The following is a 26946-nucleotide window of genomic DNA, read 5'->3' as shown; positions in this document are numbered from 1 at the left end:
AGAAAAATACAAAAACGCCTGAGCACTGACTGTGCCTTACAGCCTTTCCCTGCCGCGGCATTGGCTAATCACAGCCACGGAGTCCACAAGATGGCAGCGCTACTCCACACCATGCGGGAATGGGTACTGCTCACATCTGCCACGGGAGTCGCCACTTTGTTCCCTCTCTAGCAGAGAAGTCTCATGTTCACGGGAAAGTCTCTAAAGAAAGGCATTGGTGGAATCACCTTACTTTTTGAATGGAGTCAGGGGCATGTCCCTTTGGAGAGAAAGTTAGACCTGTCTGTGACAAGCGTGGAACAGACTTCTTTACATGCCTGGGGAGCAAAGCCTAGGCTTAGAGAAACTCGCAGGGTAGCTGCTGACGGCAGAAGTTTGAAACCAGAGCTTTTCACAAGGGTTGTTCATGGGATGAAGGAGTTGATAGATAGTAGGGTACCTATGAGGGCACAGATCAAGACTCGGGTCTTGCTCGGCCCCTGACTAGCCTCAGACGCTTGTGACTGTGTGCTCTTGACTTAAGAAATGGGAAAAACAGAACATTTCAATAAAGTCATGTGTGTGCCTGGCACACAGCTGTTCGGCAAGTGTTTCTCGGGACTGCTGTTGTGATTGTGGTTAATATTTTCCATGTCATTACTTCAGCACAGAAATTTCAAGGGAGGCTCTTGTCCCCTGGAACACCTGAGCTTGGGGTCCTGAAATTACCCTTTTCTATACAGAAAAAAAGTTGGAATGGAAACAGTAGGTGCCAGTCCGAGGGGCAGGGATTTTCTGTTCCTTATTTTCTCTTTTTGTAAGGACACATGTTTAAGAGAAAGAAATGAAGCAGGATTTTGTAATAGTTCTTGGGGATGCAAGAGACCCGGACAAACCCTGCTGACCTTTTCCTCTCTGCACCTTGAAGCCAAAGTTAGCGAGTTAACTGTCTCCCACAGCTGAGGGATTTCTTTAACCACTGAACCATCTCTCCAGCCCCCAGCTGAGGGATTTCTTACAGACGTCTTACAGTTGGGCTCCTGGATTCTAGTGGACTTCTCTGCACCATTTAGTCTCAGCAGGCAAAGGTAATTTCTTTCACTCTACATGTGGCTGGGGAAATTTTTTTCAATGTCTTCTAAGTTTGTAAATTGCAATTGATGAGAAAGATCAAGGAGCTAGGATTTTTTGCATGGTGGGGAGTGAGCTGAGTAAAAGGGGGCAGCGAAGGCTTCTATTAATCTCTAAGTCCAAGATTTATGATATGGGGGAGACTGACCAAATGCTCCTCCATTTTTATTGAAGATATAAAAATAAAACTGAAGTCCCACACATGGGGACTTGGGTTTGATGAAAGTAAAGTCATTCTCTAAATATAGTTCACTAATGCCTTCAAGGAGTCTCTATACAGGTGAACAGCTACAAATACACACGGACACTGACCCTTAACATCTAACAATGGTGATCTTAATCTACACAGACTCAACCACAGGGTCCCTGGATTTGGACATAGTATCGAATGAAGACCAGGTAGCCTGGATGGCTGAATCTGGTGAGATGGCCATGTTCTGTTATGCTGAGGTGACAAGCCCACCCCAAATGTTGACACATTATCAGCTCTTGCTCACTCATTACATGCATCCATCAAATGCGGAGTGATTTCTGAGTTCCATTAATTCTCACTTGGGAGCTCAAACCTCCATTGGTTTTAAGCAGGAAAAGAAAAAAAGAAAGAAAAATGTGGCAGGGACTTAAATAGAAGGAGATCTCTCTGCCCCTTTGGGCTGTCCTGCTTTGGCAAGTACTCCTGCTAGGCTGCCTCTGCACCCCATGCCCGTGGAGTCTTCAAATAATCCTCCTATTATCTGAGGCTATAGAATCTGCCATCTGTGTTGGAAGTGGCTGGCTCTGCCTGGACCTCCTTGCCCTCCTGGTAAGTGCTGAGGACTCCTGGGCCCCTACCACACATTCTGTAAAAGCACCCACAACTTTTACTGGGGTCATCAGCTCAATCTTGTTCCTGTCAAACTTCTCACCTACAAAGACCTAGTGCATCGCATGTTGAAACATGCTTTTAAAAGCAGATTAGTGCTGGATTTGATGGCATGTAACTCTAATTCCTGCCCTCAGTAGGCTGAGGTCGGAGGATAGGAGTTTGAGGCCAGGCTGGGCTACACAGTGATAACCCTGATTCGTGGGGGGTGGGATGGGGGGCGGTGGAGGTTGGGGGGGAGAGGTCTCTTTAAAGGTATATTTTGAATGTAAATTAATGTGTCCCAAGCTCACGCTGCCCTAAATCCTACTAGGGTTCGCTGCATGCCACTTACGCCTGTCGTTAGGATCCAGGCCTCTTAATTATAATAACCCAAAGAGGAAGTGCCGGTTTTTTTTTCCACTTGTGAGAAAAATCGAGAAGCAAGGAGAGTACGCTACTGCCTTAGAGATCACACATTGGTCATTTAAAAAAAAAAAAAAAAAAAAAAACAGGAAACAAAACTCACACAGAAGTACGCTGGATGGAGACTTTGACTTTGTGGGTGAAAGATATGAAACCAATTGGTATTGAACTCCCGCGCTACTCAAAAGCGAAAGGGCTTTAGGGACAAGCCCTTAGCTACTTAGGTTTCTGGCTCTGGGTGGGACGTCCCAGGAACAAACTGTGTTTGGGAGTCACAAGAAGCCCCGCCCCGCCAGGCCCCGCCTCTCCCCCCACAGAGGCCAGTCACAGTTTGCTCTCCACTTCCACTTCCTGTCCGATCTTGGGCGCTGCAGGTCAGTTCAACTGTGTGGGCCTGGGGTCTACCCTGAGACTGGTCCTGGCCTGGCCTCAGAGTTGAACAAAGGCCGCTGGGTTGGGACCCTGAGGATGTGGCAGGTACCAGCTGCAAGCTGGGACCAACACTGAGGGTACAAGGCCAGGACGCTTGGGAGCGGTTGCTAAGCAACATTGCAGCTGTCCCCGCCCTCCAGTGGTGTGTGCAGGACGGAGGGGCGGGGCACGGTTGTAAGTCCTCCTCTGTGCCCTGTCCCGGAACTGTGGTTCTACGCTGCTGTGGACCCCTCTGACTTTGGTTAACCGCTTTGGAAAGATTGGCTGTCTTTGTGAAGCGCCTGGCCGGCGCTAGCCTCGTACCCTTGGACGGGTTTCCAGGGAAGGTTAACTGTTTGAGCCTTGTGCAAGGCTGTTTCCTAGCTAAGAAAGCCTCACTAATAACCCACCAAGTCCCAGTTGCTGAAGTTAACCCCGTGGTGTCCTCTGGGTTCGCATTTTGGTTTCCATAGCATGCACAGAGAAACTGCGTAATTGTCCGTGACAGAGTTCTAATTCATCGTTGTCTTAAATGTCACCGCGTAGTGTCTTTAAAAGGTGCATCCCTGGGCAGCAACTTCTGTGTGAGCCAAAGCTGGGGAAATCAATGTTTTACAAGTTTCAGGTGATTTTTAGCTGTGTGGGTAAACCTTTACCACTAAGTTTATCATGTAGTCTTCACGTTCAAAACCAAGTGTAATAAAGCCAATGTACTTTGGTGGGGATGGGGTTGAGGTGGAGGTATTGGAAAGCAGGCCCTGGTGGACTTTGACATCTTTTGACAATTTGTGCCTCCCCTTTGTGCTTAGAAACAAGCCAGAGCCACAGGTTTTAAGCAAGTGTGGACATATATATGCAGATAGTCCCCTCTCTACTTACCTGATGCACTACCTGGCCCTAGCTTCTGACTAGGCATGCCTGTCATGGCCAAAGTTGGACACTACCCTCCTCCTCTAGCCCTGGCAGCCCATCGGCTGCTCTCCCAGCTTCCTTTGCCTCTGATTCCTAAATTACAGTGGTCGATGTTGCCGTTGGAGGAATTATTGTAGAGCAATTTCCCCAGCAGAGGCAGAGCTGGCAGCTCTCCGGAAGTATTGCCACAAGTAATGAGTGTCCCTTGGCCTTAAACAGCAGCCAGAGAAAAATGGCTTTGCCCTGCTGTTATTCATGACATTTACAAACGCAAATCGGCCCTACTAATAATCACTTGGCTCTTAGTCTTAGACAGATAATAAGTTCGACGGTTCTGTTTAGTGTTTTATTATTAATTTCATAATTTATACTGCCTTCCTTAGAGATTTGTGTCTGCAATGGCTGATGATCAAGAGAGAGACTTGCAGAGATTTCTGGAAAATGTGGATGAAATCAGTAAGTAGCTGTAAATCATAGACTGAGTTCTGCTTTGGGGAGGTGGAATGGTAAGGAGAAAAATGATTGGCTCTAAGTTAGCTCCTGGCTTGTCCGACAGGTTTATGACTCTCTCTCTCTCTCTCTCTCTCTCTCTCTCTCTCTCTCTCTCTCTCTCTCTCTCAAAAAAAAAAAAGTGTAATTGAAATTAAACAGAAAGGCTATTGGGAATTCACTTACAGCCTTGGGGCAGTATTTTCTGCCTGTTAATTGGTATCATAGAAGCTGTTTCAGTCTCTCTGAAATTCAGACTGACAGCTCTCCTCCATGTACCTCTCCGTTCAACCAGAGCTGGTGTTTCCATGTGGCCAGGGAGTCTAGATGTTTGCTCTGGGATCACTGGAGAGTCCGTGCGGTCATTTGGGTCCCTCTTGTTCTAGGCAGGGGGCAAGAGTGTGTCTTTCCCTCCAGATCCACCAATGACATGAATGACTTGTGAGTGTCATTTTTCTCTCTCCCTCTGGCCTAGACCACCCTTCCCGAGCTCAAACAGGTAGGATATATATTCTTCAGAGAATATACTCCGAACCCATATAAGACATGAAAGAGATTCCAAACCAGTACACCCCTTCCCAGACTTTACAAGCAGCTTGTTTGAAGCTAAGAAGAGCCCGATTTAGAAATGGGATAACCTCATGTGGATGCACACCTGTGTGTTCTTTGCGTTCCTTGCCGGCTTCTCCTCCTCTCCCTCCTGAATGCCTTTGTGACCTTGGTACACTGCTCACCCATCTCTTCATGTGAACCCACCTGTTTGCTGGTGTCTCTGCTGCCTCTCTTTCTGTCAGAGCCTCAAGCTCTATGGCTAATTGCCAAGTGGACTCTAAATCACAATTGCTTCCAACTTAATGCGTCCAGAACTGAGTCATTATCTCTTGCTTTCTCTTCTTTCCCCTTCCTAAATCAAACTTCCCTCTCTGCCCTCTGCTTCTGCTCTCAGTTGGTGGCACTGTCACCCCCAAATCTACAAGCCAGTGGGACTCCTCCCTCCTTTACCACGCTCTATCCAATCAGACTTCGGGTTGGGCTCCCCTGCCCCACCCACTGTCCATCTAGTCTGAGCCGCCCTTTGTTCTGGTTCCTCTCAGCAGACTCTTAACAACCTCTAATCTTTGTTCCTGCCGTCAGGCCTATACTCCCCACAGAGTAATGTATCTAAACTGCAGATCTGGCCAGACACTTCTCTGCTTGTGTTCTCAGTCGCAATAAATCAGGAGCTCTCATCGGGACTAAGTTCTCACGTGACCTTGTCTGTGAACCCTCTCATCTCTCTCACCTCACACTTGAGCAGCAATAAGCTGCTTCTGGTGTGCTCCCCATACTCTGGCATTTCATCTCTGTACCTGGATGTTGTCATTTCCTCGTCTTTTTTTCCCTGTCTAGTCTTCATTCATTCTCAATTTACCCGGGTACCTTTTATATTAGCATCATGCAATTGAATTTTCCACAATGATCCAAATGGTCACTGTGGTAACTGTTGGACACCCTGAGCCGTGGGAAGGTGACCAAATTGCTAATCCTGTTGCATTTTTTAACTAAATTTGAATGGCTACATGCATATAGATTCTATGCATCCATTCCTCAGGCTCCTGCTGTGTGTTATTTCTAAGTAGTACACAAGGCAGTAAAAGAATCACTTTTTTATGACATGCATAGCTTAGTGGGAAAGTATATATTAAAAAAATAACTTCAAGGTGATGTGTGGAAGGAAGAGAGAGTTGAAAAGTGCAGAAGAATCTGACCCAGCTTAGGCAGTTGTCGGGCAGGACTGTTATCAGAGAGTACCAAAGGCTAGGTGAATTAAACAGGGGAAATATATTTTATTTTATCACTGTTTTTGAAACTCAGCTGTAAGAACAAAGGGTTGACAGGATTGGCTTTTCCTTAGACCTCTGCATTTGACTTTGGAGAAGGCCACTTCTCATTGTGTATTTACAGCATATGTTGTGTGTGTGCACGTTTATATGCAGTTGTGTGTTCGGGTTCATGAGTAGGAAAACACATATATCTACTTTATTTTTTTCTTTTGGATAGGGTTTCTGACTGGGACCTGAGGCTCACCAGTTAGGCTACAGTCCCTAACCAACAAGCCCCAGAGACCCACCTGTATCCATCTCCCGCGCACTGGAATTACAGGTGGACTGCCACATCCAGTTCTTTACAAGGGCATTGAGGATCAAGCTCAGATGCTCAGATGCTCAGATTTATGTGTTGGCAAGCACTTTATTAATGAAGCTTTCTCCCTAGCCTTTCCTGTATACCTTCTTGGGGGGGGGAGTGTTCTTTTTCCTTTTCCAATGAGTAAGAACCATCATGTACCTAAATCTGCCTTTACTACCCAGGGAGAGCCAAGGAGACATGTCAGGTTTTCCTAGGAAAGGTACCTTCTCCTTGGCCATTGTCCCAGATTGAGAACCAGGTATGGATGGAGCAGCAGGGCTTGAACTCAAACAAGCACTGCTCAGGAACGGCGCCATCACCCCTTTTCTCAGTTGTAGCCTTCTCCCAGTCACGGAAGTCCAAGTAGTTCTGAGTCTGGTTCTGGTTGGGGGAGCAGCTATCAAAGGGGGCATTTTTGCAGTTCTTGATTATATTCTTGATGCCTTTGCCTAAGGTGCTGACTCCTAAAGATAGCCCTGAAGAAGAGCACAGCTCAGTGTGACTCTTCACAAAGACCCGTGTCAGTAAGAACATATTCTAATTAAGACACCCATCATATAGGATTGGAGCCCAACTCTTATATCACTTAGTTAAAGACAAAATATTGAGGTGTAGGGCGTCAGCATATATCAGATAAGACAGAGTATATGCATTCTAACTGTAACAACTGTCAAAACTTCTCTCAAGAATTGACACGTAAATAAATCTACAGAGTCAGCAGGAGTTGACCCTTGTGACAGATGTGAAGGAATGTTCTAGTTGGGAAGTGAGGAGATGGCAAATCTGGGTGCTAAGGAGACAGTGTGGTGCTTCCTAGAAGCAGAAGGACTGAAAAGGCCTGAAGGGGTGCAGAGACATCAGCAAAGAGAGAAAGGTCCATCAGAGGGAGGAAAGACCAGAAGACTGTGGCAGCTGAGGAAGCTGCAGCCCAGAGCTCACATTTACCTAGAACAATGCTCCAGAGGCCCCTTGAGGGGAATCCTTAAAACTAGAGCATTAGCGTCTTAGAGAATTCCTGTGCTGGGTGTGTGTAATGTGGGTCGGACTGGAAATAGGGTGCTGAGGCTCCTGCCAAGAGGCTTTCCCCAAGTCCCACAGGGGGTAGAAGCCATCAGCTGGGCAGATATGGTGACAATGGGAACAGAGAGTACTTAACAGAAACACACTTAGAAGATATTCTTGACAAGCTTTGGTGTTCTTGGCTGTGGGGGCTGAGAGAGAACGAGAACTCATGGATATGTCCTGAGAGCGGAGTGGCAGGTAGGAGGTCAGTGATTTACTGAGCTGGGGTATTTGATTTGAGGCAGAGCTGACGTAGAAGAAGGATGGGTGTGTCAAGTTTGATGAGTAAGACATCCCAGCGAAGATATTCAGTGTGCAATGGCCTTTAGGCTTGAGCCTAGAGAGACATATCTACAAGACAGGGGTAGATAGAATGCTTAAAAATGTAGAAATATTTACCAAGCAAATATTATACAAAGAAGGTAGATGCCAAACATTGATATCATATAAAATGGTCTTTAAAACAAACATCTTCCTAAGTTTTATTTAACAAAATTTTACATATTTATGATGGATGTAATATTTTGTATATATTATGAACTAATTAAGCCAATCAAATTAACCTGTCAAAGCACATACATGACACCTCTTTTGGTGAGTACATTAAAGGTCTACCCTCCTAGCCGTTATCACGTGGACAGCACGTGACTTTCACTGTAGTTCACTGCTCTAGGTAGTATGATGGAAGCATGCATTCCTCCTCTTTGGCTACAGCCTGCCTTGTTCCCTTTGTTCTCCAGCCCCAAAACAACCTCCCTTGACCACCCTTCTACCCTGCTTCTGTGAGCTGAAGGGCAGGCACCACTTTCCTGTCTAGTCCCCGAGTGATCCTATGTGTTTCTGTCAGGAATAACATTAACGAGTATGGGAGTGCCAAGAACTCTGCGTAGATTGAGTTCATTTCCTTTGTATTCATACCTTGAAATGAGATTTCTGCATTTTGGCCTCAGGAATGCCGCATTTCAATATGAAAATAAAACTGTCAAAATATATTTAAGATCTTCTTGGAGAAAATTATAAAAATTTAATTGAAAGAGCTCCCGGTGGGGAGAATGGGGACAATATGAGCAACAGAATAAACAACCTGGGTTTACATTATGATCCTAAGTAGAAAATAAATATCCATGAATTCACACTGATGTGAATGAGACTGGATAAGTAAGTAGGTAAATGAATCAAGCAATTCTCCCACCCAGGTGAATTCTTGATAACTTTTGTTTCCTTCAGGGAGCCGGAGCATGCCTCTCCTCCCATTAAATGAGAGATTCATTAAGGTCTGTTGCAAAGCCTGCGGTGTGGAAAGTAATTCAACAGTATATAGAAGCTGGCAGACACAAACTTCCACAAATTGTCATGGTTCCCATCATGATAAATCATAGTGATATCTTGTACCCTACAATGCTTTGCTGTTATCTTTCTCCCCAGTCCTATAGCCCAAGTCGATCTAGCCTGAGAAACACACCAAATAAACCCAAATAGAAAGACACCGTAAAACAGTTGCCCTGATACCTTTGGAAACTGCCACAGACCAGCTCAGGGGAGCCACTCAGACCGTGGGAGAAGCAGGGTCTACACTGGAGTTGGTGTAGCAGGACACTGTTCAAGTGAAGTGAAGAGATGACTCAAGGGGAAAATGCTTGCTGCCAAGGCTGATGGTCTGTCTGATTCCCAGAATTCTGGCCTCAGAACCCACCTGGTGGGAGGAGAGAACCAACTTTGACCTCTGTGGAACCTGCACATTCACCTACCTCGCCCCCCCCCCCCGCAAACACAACCATTAAATAAATGTTAAGACCAACAAATAAAAATCATAGAAGTCTTCAAAAACATGGAAGGCTTGACAGAAAGCCACACCCCTAAAAAAACTAAGGAAACAATGGCTGCAACCTGCTGCCCTTGATGAGATCCAAGACCTGAGGAAAAAAGTTAGGAAGAAGCTAACTGAATTCGGGTGAAGTATGGGGCTTGGTCAATACAGATTGTATTAAAAGATATAAAAGAACATCTGTGTATAAAAAGAGATGTATTTTTTCCTCATGTATCATTTGGCAAAGACAACAGTTGTCCCCAAATTCTTTTACACCATTAGTTTAAATCAAAATCCCCAAAGTGGTCTGTGTTCAAATTCAACAAATTGGCCCAAAGGTCCATGTGGAAGAACAAAGGACCAATAATTACCAGGAAAATTTCACAGGAAAAAAAATGGTGATCTAACTCTCCAGTGTTTGAGATTTAAAAAAAAAAAAAAAAAAAGCAAAACAAAAAATCTCTTTGGTGATCCATGTGAGGATGTGAGCGTGCTAGAAAGTGCACTCAGTGCAGCAGAGGGGGAGTGAGGTGTGTGGAACGGATTGCACATCTGTATCAGGGAGGGCAAAACAGTGGGGAAGACTCTTCATCCTCAGCCAGCTGTGCTCCCACCCTGCACGAGGTTCAAGTGTGCACAAGGATCTCACACAGTGATGAGAAAAGAAAATAACCAAAGTGCAGATTTGGTTTTATGTGTAAGCATGTATCTGTGTGAGTGTATATGCAGGTGCCCAAAGGGCTGGAAGAGGATGTTAGATCAATCCAAGCCTGCATAAAAACAAATGAAAAGACATTGTACCCAAGGGGATTTTTAAAAATCCATGTGACCGGTCCAGAATTTATATAGAAGTCACTTATATCAATGCAAAAGGGACAAACGACCCAGTAGAAAATGGACCAAGAATAAGAATAGGCATAATAGGATAAGAACTAATAAGATATTCCATCCAATCATAATCAGCAAAGTGAAAAATAGCACGTTAATGAGATTCCAATCTCATTCATTATGATGGCAGCAACTTTAAAAGTTTGTCCATAGCAGGTGTTGACAACAATGTGAAGGAGTGCAGCTCTTTATATTTATTTGCTTATTTAATTTCCTTCGTTTTTTCGACTTATTCTTCCATTTACTTCATAAAAACTTTTGGTTAGTTTTACAAGGTCTAGGGTTTCGTCGTGAGATCTTTTAAAATTACACTTATTTGTTTACCAGGGAGAGGGAATGTGCGTGCTCGCGTGAGGGTCAGGGGGCAACTTTTGGAAGTCAGTTCCTTCCTTTTACTCTGTGGATCTTGGGGATGGAATCCAGGCGGTCAGCCTTGGCAGCAGGCACCTTTATCTACTTAGCCATTTGGCCAGCCTAGAGACTTTTTATTATAAACTACTTATCGCTGTGAAACTTGACACAGTCATATCCTGAACAATATATAGCATGCACATATAGGTATTCGACTCAGCATTTACCTACTGTCTGAAACATAAAAAATAATCCACATGGATACCTATTAATATTAAACTGGGTTACCTTTGACTCATGGTGTCCACACTACCTATAACCACAGGTACCACACAAAATCTTTTAAGCATATTACAAATAAAATGTAGGCTACACACTAATTCACATTTTGCAAAACCATGTATCAAGCATGTTCAGATAGATAGCAAAACTGGCCACAAATGACTTTCTTCGCTTTGAGAGTAGGATTCATTTTTCAACCCCCTTGCATAAGCAGAAGCTCAAAAACCTCACACAAGAGAGACAGCATCCCTCTGTGGTGAGAACCAAAGATGGATGCAGATGTGCGCAGCTGTGTGAGTTTAACAACATGACCTTAAAAGAGCTCATCCCTGATGTCATCCCTTCCCTCTTTGAATTAATAAGCAATGTCCTCTGTTTGAAATGATCAGATTTAAATTGCCCCAAACTCAAAACTCTTTGAGAGAATAATAGACCGCCTTCCCTAGGATGGCATAATAGGATTGCTACAAGTGTGAGGGTCGCTGGTGGTCCAGTCAAACTGGGACCAGATTCCCCAGGGAATTTACCCATCTTTCTCCATCACTCTTCAGCATCTCTAGTCAAGGCTGCTAGATATGGATAGTTAGATCAATCTGGAGTTGGAGTGAGACGAGCAGATTCATCGGGTAGGTAGGATAGGAGAGCAGAGGAGAGAAACCCCTCTGAGTGGCAGTCTGTGGACGCCAGTCTGGGCAGACCGTGCAGTGAAGAGAGGCAGGGAGGCAGTTAAAGGCTGTTGTTTTGTGAATCTCAAAGCTGCTTCTATTATGTTTGTCTCCCACGCAAGATCACAAGCTTTTCAAACCAAACAGGGATATTTTTTATTCATCATGTTTCTCTAATAGTCATCAAAATACACAACTCCTAATAAATGAGTCATAAATTGCTACTGTGTTGAGCAGTGATTTTAAAACTCTATTTCATGAAGCCCAGCATTAAATTATCTTGCCATTTGTTACCCCCACCCCAGGTAACACAAATGTTATTCATTCTTGTTTCACATTAGTCCCAGTTAATCATTGGGCCTCCTAGTACCTTCTTCTCCTGTCTTAAGATCGACCTTATCAATTTTCAACACCATCCTTTCCAACAGATGGAGTCTTTTTCCCTCTGAAAAACTTGTTCAATTGAGTCGCATGTGATTTCTCTTCTAGCCAATTTAATTCAAGAGATGAATTCCGATGATCCCGTCATACAGCAGAAAGCTGTCCTGGAGACGGAAAAGAAGCTGCAGCTGATGGAGAGAGACCAAGAAGAGGACGGATGCAGGACCACCTTGAACAAGACCATGATCAGTCCCCCAAGAGCACCCGAGGTTTCCCTTTCTGCTATAGAGTTCTATATGTAGATTCAGTCAGGAGACCTGGTGCGATCTCAGACTGTCCAGTGAAGCTGGAGTGGTGTTGTATTTCAGGCTTGCTAGATCTGTTTTCCATACGGAAAGTATAAACTTTGTGGGTGCTTTCTTCTCCTCCTTTAGTGAAAACCCAACCTCTCTACCCCCTGAGCTTGAGTGTCGTGTTTCTAAACTCATATTCATATTTCTAACATAGTCATGGGTTGGGAGGTGGGGTCCCTTGACTTGGGCCATCTTGATTCTACAGGATCAGGCCCCGGAATTATGTCCACAGTTACAACTCCAGCTTTATAAATGTTGCAAGCCCTGTAAATTTGGGAGCCATCAGTATTAGGGATAAAGGAAATAACCTGACTGCTCATTTGTGGTTGTTTTGTTCTCTTGGCTGATAAGCACATTTATCAGAGACTGAGTTTTAAACTTTGTTTCTTTGTTTTTATGATGTCCCATGCCTTGCAGAATGCAGATGAAATGAACCCAGGTAAGGGCAGCATCTCTCTTCTAGTAGGTTTTATTCATTTAGGATCAGGATCAGGGTTTTTTTTTGTTGTTGTTGTTTATTGTTTGTTTGTTTTAAGAATGTAAATTCCAAACCCTTAAATTATAGCCTCTGGGCACAAACAACCCAGGAACAAAACTCTGCTAATCACCAAGGTTTGGGGGCTCTGGTCTGAGGAGGCAGCATCTAGAGACTTTCCTGAGTTTGGGGTTTGGTTTTTGTTTTCTCCTGGCCAATCTTTTGTAAACTGAATTCCGTTATTCCTTATGATCCAGTTTACCCTTCCCTACCTAGGGGATGCTGGTGTTTTCCATGTTGCTCAGTTCTGAGGCTCATTATACCAAATAGAACAACAATAAAAGGTCTCCCTTCAAAGGAAAAACTCTCTTAAAAGACATACTTCAAATCTGAAGCATAGACAGCCATCATACATAATACACACAGGTCAGCATTTAATGGCAAATTAAGAAAGTGACATTTTAGCTGCCTCAGAAATGTGTGTACTTATGTGTGTTCATGTGCGTGCCTGCATTTGTATGCATTAAAGGTACAACTGTGAAGTCCCACAGTAGCTTCCTTTGAATTGAGAACTAAAGGACTGATTGGATTATCTGGCTTTTTTTTTTTTAATGCTGTAACTGCTTTGCTGTCAGAGGCCTTCTTGGCATCAGTGGAGAAGGATGCAAAGGAACGAGCCAAGAGAAGACGAGAAAGCAGAGTCCTAGCAGATGGTAATTGCTGGTCCTTACGTTTCAATAGCTAGGATGGCTCAAGCTGGAAAGAGCCCATGAAAGTCTGCATGCTGATGCGTGAGGACATTGGGTGCCCTGGGGGGTGGGTTCACGATGGACCGGCAGTCAGAGGACCTGACCAGGCAGAAATCCTTGGTGGTCCGTCCTTCGTTCTTACTAACCTGCAGAGAGCATTATACAACCTCAGCCGGCACCCCCAAGTAGACTAAGTCAATCAGATTTCTGAATGGTGCTTGGGAAGTAGGAAAGAAGGGAGGCGACACAGGCTAGCCTGGGGTAAAGGTATGGTCAGAAAAAAAAGTGAAACAGGAGAAGGGGGATATGAAATAAATGAAAATGGATAAAGAGATGTGCTGTCTTTGGGGCTGGGTACGTGAATGTACTGAGTGTGTTCTGGGCTATCCTCAACACCTGATGGTATGTGTAATACAGACCTTGCCCATTCCCTAGTTGCTCGAAGATTATGGGGCACTTGCCTTGGCCAAAAGTAAATAAAATTGGGAGGAGCAAACGTAAGCCTCAGTTAGGAAAAATGTTGTTTCTCTGAGGAAAACTCGACATAGACTTGAAGGGGAAAATAAACACTTAAAGAAATTGGACCTTGAATAGCTGCAGAGAAAACTAAGTGGCAATGCACTGAGCTGGAAAATCTGCAATCTGGAAGGACCTTGTGACATGTGATGAGGGCTCACTGTTGCCTTTTATTCTCCTAGCTCTGAAGGAGAGGGGGAATGAGGCCTTTGTCAAGGGCGACTATGAGGCAGCCATCCTCTGCTACACTGAGGGTTTGGGGAAGCTGAAGGACATGAAGGTGCTGTACACCAACCGAGCCCAGGTAGGTCACCCACGCCAGGGTCCACGGTGGCGACTTCGAGAACAGGTGCCAAGCCGGTCAAAGCAGAGACGAAGGTAGACGGTATCGTTGGGCTGGTAAGTGTTTACCAACCAGCTCTTGTGGTTGTATGTCGCATGTGCCAGTTTCCGTGGCAGAAATACTTGCTGTCTGCAGTCTTCAGTCACCCGCGTGATGGGGTCTGGGGAGAGCAGCGCTTAACCAGCATTCTCCGCCGTGCAAGATGGCTCCTGCACGCCACTCGTGATGACCAGGCCCTGTATCCCATGTGGATAGGAGAAACTAGGAGGCTGACGTAGCCTGTGAGAACTTGGACTCTCAAAGGCTGCTCTCCTAATTAGTTTTCTGCTCATTTTATCAAACCTGCTTTTTGATTGTGTGATTGGGTGGACTGCATCCAGGTTCTCAGGGATTCAAAGTTTCTGAAGCCTTTTCCCTTCAGGTTTATGTCACAAGCAACCTCAGTTTCTCAAAGCACCAGGCCTAACCCTCCCCCTACACCCCATGTTTCCAGCCTGACCCTCCCCCTACACCCCATGTTTCCAGCCTGACCCTCCCCCTACACCCCTGTTTCCAACCTGCAGCTTAATGACAGCAGGAGGCGGATAGCTATCATCTGAAACCCAAATGTCACTAGTAACCTTATCTTTGAGACACAGTGAAGTCTGGGATGGCAGATCCGTGGATGTGATCCCATGACAGACAGGACCTGTCATCAGAACCTCCATGAGACAGACTTGATGCCACGTCGTTTACCAGAGAGGGAGGCAGCCACAGAGGCCTCGTCAGCTCCAATCTCCCTAACTCAAGAATGCCTGTCTGGGCTTTGTGGAAGAGAAGCATTCAAAGCAAGAGGCAGGATAGTTGATGGCTGGAGAGTCTGGAGAGTCACACTGATTTAATGACGAATAAATCCAAGAGCAGTACAGCCTCGTTACCTCAGCAGTTTGCATGCATCTGACTGGAGCCCAGGAGTCCTTTCCCACCCTCATTTGTGGCCAAAAAAAAAAAAATTGTTATAAGGAAGCAAGTCCATAGAAAAAGATGGCCAGAAGGCACCTTAGCAGTGCCCGTCTGATTGCCCTAACAAGATTATAAATATGAAGTTATTAAGGACAGAATCCACCATGTATTTCCCCCCAATGCTCTGTCGCAGTTTTCCAGTATCCCATTACTTACATAACACTGGAGCCATACGTCCCATTTAAAGAATTCAGAAGAATCACTTAAGTGTAAGCAATCAATACAATGATTACTTTTCCTTCATAGTCGGCACCAAATTTGGTCTTGGAAAATATCTACCTATTTTCGTTCAGGCTAGTTACCCTGAAGTGATTAGAAAGCAATGGAGTTTGAATTGCTTTGAAAATGTTGCATAATTCAGACTTGGATCTAGTGCAGGTTGCCCACCCCCATGCATCTAGATTAGTTGGATTTTTACCGTGTTCAATTTTAAGTCACCCTTTGGTTAGTCATAAGAATCACATTAAGAGTGGCTGTGGATAAATACAAGGAAGAGCACTGAGAAGCTTTGGGGAAGCAATTTCTTCCAGCTCTCCAGCCCTCTCTCCGAGAGCCTGCATTCTGAGGCAAATAAACCCAGAATGGGCTGCCTGGTATTAGGAATCACTTGAGCCACTATTTTTAAAATGCCTCTGCTGTTTGCAGGCAGTGCTGGAAAGCAGTAAGGATGCTGGGAACTGACTATTGCTTATTAAGGAAAAAAAGAAAGGCCTACCCCCTCACTGCCTTTGTTTCTCCCCTACAGCTAATGTTATAATCAAGATTGCTGGTGTTCACTAGATAAATCTGGAATTTAATTGCCATTTAGGAAAACCAGTTCTTCTGAAAAAGGGGGAAAGCAAAGGAGGATGGAAACGACACAAAGGTGTCAAGTCTTAAAAGGAAGGAAAGAAGAAAGGAAGGAAGGAGGAAATAAAAGGCTGCCTAAGATAAATTGTTGAAGTGCATGGTGACGCCTTAGGGATGTTGGGACCTTAACTTACAGTGCTGTAGTCATGGTCATGACTGTCATGGAGAATGGTGCTGACTCCTTCCTCCTTTATGGTTGTCAAGCATGACTCAGGACCATAGAGGGAGTGGGGCTGTCCTGCAGAGCCCAGGAGCCAGCTGCCGCCTGCTGGTCTGCACTTTAACTGCATGCGCCAGTTCCACCTGTGATTGGTTTTTTGGTGGAAATAGCTCATCTTATTGCTAAGAATCTCACAGTCCGTTGAGAAACTTTGGGTCGTGAGTAAACCTAGATGGGGGGCCGGCTCTCTTCTTGGTGGCAGATGAGACCCTAGAGAATCACTTCTCCTGGTGCTCGGTTTTCCTTTTTTACATGGAATGACAATTTCTCTTTCTTCTGGAATGTTCCAAAAGAAAAGTACTTAAGATCTATGTAGCACTTCTTGATAAGAAAAGAAAAATATATATATATTTATATAGATAGATATTCCTTATCTATTTCTCCCAATTTTACTATTAATAAATATTAATTATTTTGAAAAGTGGTTTCCTGACTACATGACCTTTATTCATACTTAGATGTATACAAATATATACACATATACATTAAAGCTAGGATCCACATTTGAGAGAGAACATGTAGTATTTGTCTTTTTGCCCTTTTATATACTTCCCAAACCTATCAATTTCCCTGGGAATTTCATGTTTCTTTATGGCTGAATAAAACCCCATTGTGTATATGTAGCATATTTTTATTACCCATTTATATGTTGATAGACACCTGGCCTGGTTCCATCTCCTTGCTAAATGTGCATGCAAGTATCTCTGTGGCAGGGTATGGAGTCCATTGCGGAAGTGCCTGGAAGTGTTATAGCTGGGTCATTTCAGAGGATCCTCCGCATTGACTTCCATACTGGTTGTGCCAGGCTGTACCTCCTACCTGTGAATAAGGTTCCCAGCTATCCCCATATCCTCAAATCCATTTTCTGTTCTTTCTTTACTTGCTGATATCAGCTGTTCTTTCTGTACCGACTAACGACTCCTTGATACAGAGTTGTGTCTGATATCAGGTGTTTGTGTCATTTCAGGCCTATATAAAGCTTGGGGACTATGAGAAGGCCCTCATGGATTGTGACTGGGCTCTGAAGGTGAGAGACCATTTCTCTCCCCACATGAGAGTATTGGGTTTGCTTGGGCCCCGTGTCTGAATTCTGAAATGTATAGAAAGCAGCTCCATGTGTGTCATCTGAAGGGCATGATTTTCTAAGGGAGCCCCAGTTTCCTCGTCTATAAAATGGAGTGGAATCGAGTTGCTATGAGGGTCGGAACAATGCACGCAGTGCGCCTGGCTCATGCATGCACTTCAGAGATGCTGCCGTCATTAGTCTCGGGAAGTTTTGCGCTGTGCTAGCTCACCCTTGAAGCTGTCAAATGCTTTGCTCCATGTCATAGTGGAAACATCACCTCCTCTCCTCCAGGACCAGCCACAAGAGCCGGTTTCTACAATGCCATCTTCCCCATCAGTCTGTGCCTTTTCCTTTTAGCTGTAATAATTTGGAAGAAGATTGTACCCTCTTCTATTTGTAGAGGGATGTCGGAAGTGTCAACTGCTGTTTTGCTTTGTTTGCTTCCTGTACCCTCCAAGAGCAAACGCATGGAGAGTCAAAGGTGCAGGGAAGCAAGAACTGCTCAGCTCTCGGATGCCACAGTTCGTCCTGGGGACAAGATTTCAGACAACTGTCTAAACAACCCTAAATCCAAGCTTCTCTATCTTACTTTGTCACATGGGCCTTTAAAAAAAAATCACTCACACTCTTCTCAGAGAAGAGTGCACATGAGCCCACAAAAGGGTCTGGAAACAGGAAGCATTTTATCTTCAGAATGCCTGCAGATTTTGTGTGGCCCTAAATAAAAGTATGAACCTGTCTCCCTCTCTGTCTCTGTCTCTGCCGTATCTCTCTACCCCACTGTCTCTGTGTTTATCTCTCTCACCTCATTCTTGTTCTCGCTCTATCCTAGAGCTTTTCACATATGAGGCAAGAATCCCACCACTTAGCCACACCCCAAGCCTTTCATATTTTGAGACAAGGTCTCACTGGTCTAGCCCTGAACCTGCTATCCTCCTGCCTGCCTCAGCCTCCCTGATGGTGCAAGCCTCCTAAGATTATAGGCCTGGACCATCAGGCTGACCTCATAAAATGTATCTCTTTGTTGTAATGGGACAATATTGTTTTAATCAACTTACAATGAAGTAAGATTGAGATGCTAGGAGAATAATCCAGGTGTGTCCTGTGCCTCTAATTCCCCAGGACAGCACACTTAGCCTCACCTAATGACCGTGGCCTAAACCAGGAGTACACATACTAGGGATATTCTCTTGATAATCTTTAACCTTTTATCTATGTGTGTGTGTGTGTGTGTGTGTGTGTGCATGTGCATGCATGTGTGTGTCTATGCATGACATGTGTGGGTGTGCACATGCATGCATGTGTGTGTCTATGCATGACGTGTGGGTGTGCACGTCATAGCACATGGGTAGATGTGAGAGGATCTCTGGAGCTGGTGTTATCCTTCCACCTTTAGGCGGGTTCCAGGGATTAGACTATTGTCACCAGGGTTGTGTGACAAGTGCCTCCACCTGCTGAGCCATCTCCACGGCTCCTCTTGCTTGCTTTTTATTGCTGAGGGTATAAGCAAGGGAAACAGGACTGAATTGGACAATCACCTTTGATTTCATTGGTTCATGAAACATGTGTGAACCTGCAGGTCACCTGGAGGACCTGATTATGTCATCCCCCAGAAGGCACAGGGTGGGGGAAACACTTCTGGATCACGCTGGGCAGGTCTTTCAATCATGAGAGCGGCCCCCCAGCATCGTCCCTCCGGCATAGGCGTGCTCACCCACACTGTCACCTTGTTTGCTCACAGTTTCTTTTTCTGTCACCAGTCATTAGGAGAAAAGAGACCCAGGGTGTTTGCCTTGGCGGTTTCAATGGTGACAGCAGAAAACATTGCTGCAGGCTCACAGCTTATATTCCATTCGGTGCCACTAGTTTCCACGTTTGTATGGCCAAAAACTGAAGCCTGAAGGTGAACTAAGCAATTTACTCAGAATCACAAAGCCAGGGGTCACACTGACTGTACTCTTATCTACTGTAAAAAGCTCCTGCCAGGAAACCCTAAACCCCATGATCCCTGAGAGCGGATCCCATTCCTTCCTGATAAAGGAAAGGAACGGGATCTCCTCACATGGACCTCCAGAGCATCTTTTCTAGTCAGTCAAGGACAAAGAGGTAGACATACCCAGTGCTGACCCGGCTGACACACTGGCTCAAATATTGAGCAGAGCAGAGCAGGCCCGGTGGAGCGGGCACTAGAATACTCACTGACGCGCAGAGGTCTGGCTTGTTAAAGGTCCAGTGAGGCTCCGGCTGCAGAGGTTTGGGTCGACACAAAAGGAATTAGAAAACTGGTGGTTTCCCTCTTTGCGGAAGCCGCAACTTCCAAGGAAAGGTTTGTTCCTTTTAAAACTCGTTAAATCTCACTAGCATTCTATTATTAATAGCATGGGGACTTTTGTGCCAATTTAACATTTTTTGACACTTTTAAATTGGAAGAGACCAAACCAAGTGATATTTCAGGACCGATGTTCCTCATCAAAGAAGATAAGGGCAGCAAAGCTGTTTTCAATTAGGGGCAGACGCATGTCGTCTTCAGCAGGACACTTCCCGCACAATGAAATCCACCGCGCTTTGAAAGCTGCACTCCTTCAAAGAGAGTGTGGGCTTCATTGGAATACATGCATGTGACAGACAGCTCTTGGTTAGACTGGACGGATCCAGTCCTAAGAAGATCTATTAGTTGCTCTTTGAGGGTGGAAGAGGAAGGTGATGTCAAGTTAAATCCCGGTCTCTGTACTACACCCACGTAGGTCATGGTCTTCGGTTTATAGACTTGCGTGTCTCGGCTGTATAACCCTGGTATTCTGCTGTGACTATGCTCTGAATATTGGGTTCTCATGAGTGGATGTGGGGAGCATCTTCCTCCTTGGCTCTATAGTTGTGCCTTCTAAGGTCCCCATCCTCTCACGACCCCCTTCTCCCCTCATGGATGCACCTGTCACCTGTGCTAGGAGCTTTCAGACCTGCTTCCCCAGCTCCAGATCCATCTCAGCCACCTCATACAGGTTTCCACTTGATTGACTTGGCACCGCCCCGCAACACACACACCTAGGAAGTCTACCAGCTGACTCTGCCCACTCAGGCAGCTTCTCTTCTCTCTGCCCCTCCTGGCCTCGTTCTGTTAAGGGCACACGTGCTTTCCAGGTGTCTCTCCTCCGTTCTGACTTCTCATTCACGCTGGTCTTTTTCTTTGAGGTAGCTCTGCTGTCTGTGCTTCCTTCCTGCCACTGTCCCCAGGATGTCAGGCATCCTCCTTCCCACTGGCTGTCTGGACTGCTCGCTCATCTCCCTGCCTCTCTCTGCTCTGCTCACTACTGCCTGCCACCTCCAGACTGTCTTGCCTCCTCACCCCACTGATAGAGTCTTAGTTGGAGCCTCCTGTGGAGTCTTCTCAGCTTGCCCTTCCAGTCCTGTGGTTTCTCTACCCAGTACTCCAATCCCAGCCGTGCTGCCCATAAAGGCTCCTCAACTCTGCTGCCTCTGGGCTCTACTCTTTCCCTTCCCTTCCCTATCGTCCTCCCTTCAGCTCTTCCATTCACTCAAGCTTCATTTCAGCCCCTCCCCTGTGTGCCTGCTCTGCTTTAGACCCCCTCTCTTTAGTCTCCTCTACTAAACCTGTATGCCTACATTTCCTGTAGAGTCTATGTTTGTTTTTTTTTTTCCATAGCATATTTCTGAAATGGATTTGGTTTTATTTGTTGTTGTTTGGGGTATCAGGATTTAAACCCAGGGTCTTGGGTATATTAGGCAAGCTACATCCCCAGTCCTGATATGGAATGAAGTGGTCCGATTTCAAAGTCGAGTTCCTCCATGCCCCAGTGATCCAGTGTCAAGCCTCTCCTGCCCTGGCTTCCTTGCCTGCGGGATGGGGGTGACTGGGCCTGCTGTGTTGCATCTCTGTGAGGCTCACAGAAGAAACTCATAAACATCAAGCTGGATGGTAGCTCATGGAACAGGCTGGTCCTCCTGGCCCTCACTTTTCTCTCCATCGCTCCCGTTCACTGAGCAGTGGACCAGGAAACAGTATACATAAAGACACGCCTGTAAAAGTCTCCCCAGCACTGGCTGTTCCCTCTTTTACTATGATTTAGCCTTCTTTAGATCACATTTGCTGTGAAATGTATTGTTGCTGCTGTAACCACAGCAACAGCAGCTAATGGAGTATTACCCAGCAGAGTGCTATGTGATTCTTCCAACAGTGAGAGAGAATGAATGAATGAATGAATGAATGAATGAATGACTATCCCTAAACCCTAAAGGATATCTCACCTGACTCAATATCTTGCTAATAATGGGATCGCTGAAGGTTAATTAGCTGGTGTGTCAAATTTTAGTCCATATATCTGTGCTCCCTGCAGTCTTACGAGGAGGAGCAGGCAGGAGGGCCTTCTGTGAAGGGTATATGCTTAGCTGTATACTTAACGCCTCCCTTTGTAGGGCCTAGGTTTTAAGTGATACTGAGGTGAATTCCTGGTTGTTCTATAAGGTCCAAAGAATGATCTTCAATAGCTGTACTTTCTGATTTGAAAGAGTGAATTTATGAGGGAATAACAAGTGAAGCCAAAGTTGGAAGAAAAAAAAATAGGGAGAATGAGAGCATGGGGAGGGAGAGAAAGAGCATGGGGGAAGGGAGAGAAAGGGGAGAGGAGAGAAAGAGCATGGGGGAAGGGAGAGAAGGGGAGAGAAAGAGCATGGGAGAGAGCAAGTGTCAAATTTGTTCTCAGAAGCATCCAGCAGACTGGAGAAAGCTCTTCAAGGCAAGCAGCTGGAGTTCTTGTTGGAGAGTCCCAGTCAGAGAGGAGTATCTGAGTAAAAGAACAAATAGCTACAGGGTGAGCTAAAGTCAAGTCAGGCCCTCAGGACATCCAGCAGAAGCTGGCAGGGGAAGTGAGGCAGTCACCTGGAGTTCCCCATTGAGCTTCCTCTCACAGAGAAGCTTTCCACGGTGGAAGCCGCAGCCTCTCTTCTCCACAGGCATGCCCATCTGATAAGCAGTAGTAAGCACGGCTGGCTGGTAATGCTCCCTCCACCTTCCAGCTGTTCTCAAGGGCACAGTATTCTTCCTCTTGGTCTGTCCTGCTGCTCTCTCTCCCCATCACAGAGTTAGGATGGCCACCCCATCCCCAGACAGGAGCCACGGAGGGCACTTTGTGGCAAACACACTCAGGTCTGAAACGGGGTGGGAGGCAACCCCACTTCAAGACCCAGCCATCGACTTGGTGAGCTCAGTGAACATAGGGCAACTGACCAATATAATGTGCACTGTAACGTTGTTCAGGCTGTGGCTTATGTGCAAAAAAGAACCCGCTTCCTACTAAGATGCACTGGTAACCATAGTTGTTTTCCCAAAGAATCCTGTCTGCTAATAAGCCAGCAAATCTCAAACTTAGCTACTCAGTTGTTTCAACCAAAAAGCTGAAGAATTTTATCTGTCTGGACCCCATTTAGATAGTGATATAACTGGTCCAGGGTCAGCCAGATCAGAACATGTATGAGCCTTCCAGGTGATTCTAATATTCAACCAATGTTGAGGAGTCTTGCTTTACTTTTGAGTGAATCTACATGGAAGTGAGAGCTGGTGGTATCACTAATTTGGAGGAGACCATGCCCATGTACCCAGGCTCCTTGCAGGCAGCAATTAGGTTGATCACAAATGCCCAGAAAAATCTTAATTGTCAGCTCTGGTAGCTGTCCCGAGAACCAAAGTGCTGCTGGCCTCGTTTTGTTAACGAGGCAGGCAGGGGCGTGCCTAATGGCTTCAGATCCTCTGAACCATCTGATCAGCTATTCTCTTTCACACAGTGTGATGAAAAATGCACCAAAGCCTATTTCCACATGGGGAAAGCCCACCTGGCCATGAAGAACTACAGCAAGGTAAGTCCTTAGCGAGGTGTAAGTTAGCTCACAAGTTGGTTGGATGTTAGTCCACCTTTTAGTGTTTTCTGAAGTCCTGAGATAAGACAGTTGGGAAGGATGTTGGATGAAATCCGGGACAGTCCCTCTAGCTTATACTGATTCAGCCTCTGCAGAGAAAAGACATGAACAGAAAGAAAACAAAATTCACTTGCAATCTTGTTTCTGTACGTGCATGCCCACTACAACATCATATAATTAATCCCAGTGTTGACGGCAGTGGAGGTGATGGGTTCCTAGGTCCCAAGCTGACGGAAATCATTCATAGGTTGGATGTGGGGCTAAGGAGTTGTTGGGTTGAACACACATAGACTTATCCGGAATAGTGTTCTTTTTTATTTTTATCTTTTACTGCGATAGTTTTTATCGTGTTCATTCTCCTTTTGTTCTTGTGTGTTCATGAGCCTGGTGTGGCACAGAGGTCACAGAGGATAACTCTGTGCAGTTGTTTCCCTCCTTCCATGGATTCCAGGGACCAACTCAAGCCTCGAGTTACCAAGCTTGGGTGACAAGCTCCATCACCTGCTAAGCCATCTATCTCTCCAGCCCTCTTCTGTTCATTCTTAACCCCAGTGTTCTAGAGGAGCCTTGATAAACCATGAAGACATGAGTGTTTATTTTCTTAGTTTTGCTCTTGGAAACTGGCTGGGTGCTCTCTGGTGATTTTATATATACTTGAGTGAAACTATCTTCGCCCCCAAATCTCCCTGAACTGGTCTTTCTTTTTCTAGAAACTTTTTATCTAACCACTTCCTCAGTAAGAGCTCGCTGTCAAGCTCTCTAGCTTAGTCTAAAGCAGCCAGTGACTGGAGCCTTCGCTGCCTGATTTCACAGCCTGTATCTCTCCAGGCTTTTCTCTTCTATCCCTGGGTCTCAGTCAACACAGTCTCCAGATTTGCTGATTTCCCAGCTCCCCTGGGCATAGCTGACAGGCTCTTAGTGCAAATATCAAATCTAAATTTAGCATATACATTATGATTATTCTTACCTCCAGCAGGCATGAGCCACAAAAAAAATTCAAGACTGGGTAGTAGCTATCGCAGTTTGTATTTAACAAACAAAGTTTTTAAAATGACTTTCTGAAACAGTGCCTGTAGTGCCGCAGAACCTCAGTAGCACAAACAAAAATATCAAAAGCTCCCTGCTCTCCCGGCTGCCCCAAGTGCTGGGAGCAGGGGTAAGATAAGAAGGGATAATGAAGGAACCAAACCCTTGGACGCCCCTCTCTGCCCCCTAATCACCTTTACCCCTGACCGCCTTTCAAGGTCTTGTTTCTGTTTTCCAGTCTAGAGAATGTTATCAGAAGATGGGAGAGATAAACCCCAAGCTGCAGACTCAGGTGAAAGGTGAGACCGTCCCTGCTGCTGTCCAAATCCAGTCTGCCTTTGCGGGGTGCCTCCCACCCTGGTCAAAGCCACTGCCTTAGCTTTCCTGCCCTGCCCAGCCCTTGGTGTTTGCAGGCTGCGGTGCTCATCTTCCCTCTGTTCTCACGTCCAGAGGGAACATTTCTTTTCTTTTCCTCCACGCCGTCTTCCCGTAGACTTCCAGACAGCCCCAGATGGCTTAAGACTCAGGTTAGATTTGCCTTTGCCCCTAAAAGGTTCCTTCCTGAAGAGGAGTCTGAATTAGTTTCTTGCTTTGTACTTCCCATCCTTGAAAGGAAGAAAGGAAGGGAGTGGGCAAGGGTAGGGGAGAGATAGGGCGATCTTCTATATGGTTCTTTCTATTGCTAGGGTGCTTATTTTGCTTTCTCCTGCTTGGTTTTATAGAATACCTAAATCAAGTCACTCTTCGAGAAAAGGCAGACCTTCAAGAGAAGGAAGCCCGTGAGTCTCTGAATTCCGGAAAGAAAACAGCAATGACAACTAGAAATCTCCTGGAGACCCTCTCCAAGCCTGACCAGACACCCTTGTTCTATGCAGGAGGCATTGAGATCCTGACAGAAATGATGACAGACTGTAAGTTAGACACGTGTGGGGTCTCATGAGCGTTGTCCTTGGGAAGGCGGGGGGGGGGGGGGGGGGGGGGCAGGGATCTGAGTCTGTGAGACAAAGATCTCCTCCCTTCCATAAATATTGATTGAAAATCTATGCTGATATAGGTGCCAAAGAGGGTCTGGAAGAAATATACCTCTACCTATGCCCCATCCTCTTCAGAGAATGCATTGACTCAACACTCATGCAGTAAACACCACACACAGCACAAGACACACATGGTGTCCACCTGCTCCCCATGCCTCTATTACATATTCATACCACACATAGCCCATGTTTATGTAAATATAAATATTAAATATCTGTGTACTGATTCTGTAAACTTTCCCTCACGTGTGTTTCACATGCCTTGCTTACATCCTCACATCCGTCCTTAACACCCTATGCCTTGTAGAAAGAGAAGAAATGATAACTAAAGGGATGGCCCCAGATGCACTTAACACCTGCTTGGAACATGAAAATAGTTTCAGAGGAAATACTTCTGTCTTGTAACGAGAGCGTGCCATTCTCTTACCAGTTCCTTTAAACAACTTTGGTTGCTCAGTGACAGGATGTCATTTGTACAAATGGATGGAGTCTGTGGTCCCGCTTTAGTATAGACCAGAGAGGCAGCCCAGGTGACCCCCTCGACCACTTCTTAGAAATTGTTAAGTTCTTCTCCAGAGCCTGGAGACGGCCTCAAAATAAACATTCAGAATCGGATAACTTTCTGGTTTTTCCAGCTCCTGTATGCCCTCTAAAGATTGCAGAGGGATGAGTTGAGATGCTGATAGATATTTTCTAAGAAGTCCCTCTGACTTTGACACATTGAGCAGCTGATGGCAGTTGCGTTTCTCAGAGTGTGATGGTTCAGCTAGGTTTTTGATGATCACACTGGGATCTGGTGATCAGCTTGGCCATGCTGCAGCTGGAAGCCAACCTGGTAGGTCAGGACCCTGACTTGGTTCTTGTGATTTTGTTTCAGGCACAGAACGGACCTTGTTCAGAACATATGGTGGATTCAACACCATCAGTGACCATGAGGTCATAAGAAGGTAGGTATATTTGGAAAGATGCAGTGTACCATGTCCGTCTGCGCTCTATGTGCCATCATACAGTTTGTGAGCCGGGCAAGGGGCTGGAGATTGAAACACACAAAGCCTCACAGACAAGAGATACAGGTCATTCTTGATGCCAGAATGCCCCCTTTATTGTGTCCAGGGGCAGCTTATATAGGGATAGCCACACCCCAGCCAAACGCACCAAAAACCATTCCCCTGCCATCAGAAACTCCTGAGAGTCTTGTGCTCAGAGAAGCTGTAGGCTCTCATATTAGGGGAAAACAAGTTGTTTACAAAAAATTCAGGATCTGGGGGTTCACAGCTCCCAATAGAAAGAGTCAGATGTCTATCAAGAAAAGGCAGATAGCCATGTGTGTGAAAGCAGTTACTGGCCACACAGGCAAGGCCTTTGGACTCTCTGTCCTTATTCCTCAGTCAGCAGAGTGACCCATGAAAGAGCACATGCTAATTGCCTTGAGCTCGGAACCTCTGGTCTTTGGCATCATGCTGCAGCTGACAGAGACTGAGCCTGTCACAGGCCCTCTGCATACTTCCCAACCAGACAAACAGTGCTCCCCCTGCTTTCCCAGCACCATTTGTAAGATTTTTATTGCCCTCATTTCTCATTCTCTGGTCATTTT

The 26946-nt window shown here is 45.6% G+C and overlaps 1 protein-coding gene across 1 annotated transcript in view; it reads left to right on the top strand.

Annotated features, from left to right (window-relative positions):
• Window positions 1-2683: 2683 nt before the first annotated feature.
• Window positions 2684-26946, top strand: part of Ttc12 (tetratricopeptide repeat domain 12) — a 43080-nt gene continuing 18817 nt past the window's right edge. Inside the window, exons 1-11 of the mRNA XM_050156267.1 lie at window positions 2684-2751; window positions 4084-4156; window positions 11900-12060; window positions 12562-12583; window positions 13255-13332; window positions 14067-14188; window positions 17266-17325; window positions 23161-23232; window positions 24557-24617; window positions 25041-25229; window positions 26230-26299. Coding sequence (XP_050012224.1) covers window positions 4099-4156; window positions 11900-12060; window positions 12562-12583; window positions 13255-13332; window positions 14067-14188; window positions 17266-17325; window positions 23161-23232; window positions 24557-24617; window positions 25041-25229; window positions 26230-26299 — 893 coding nt within the window. The 5' untranslated portion in view covers window positions 2684-2751; window positions 4084-4098. The remainder of the gene's footprint in view (window positions 2752-4083; window positions 4157-11899; window positions 12061-12561; window positions 12584-13254; window positions 13333-14066; window positions 14189-17265; window positions 17326-23160; window positions 23233-24556; window positions 24618-25040; window positions 25230-26229; window positions 26300-26946) is intronic.

The sequence above is a fragment of the Alexandromys fortis genome, unplaced genomic scaffold, assembly GCF_014885135.2.
Source record: "Alexandromys fortis isolate MF-2015 unplaced genomic scaffold, M_Fortis_MF-2015_v1.1 scaffold_89, whole genome shotgun sequence".
NCBI lineage: Eukaryota > Metazoa > Chordata > Mammalia > Rodentia > Cricetidae > Alexandromys > Alexandromys fortis.
This window is presented reverse-complemented; position numbering and strand designations above follow the sequence as displayed.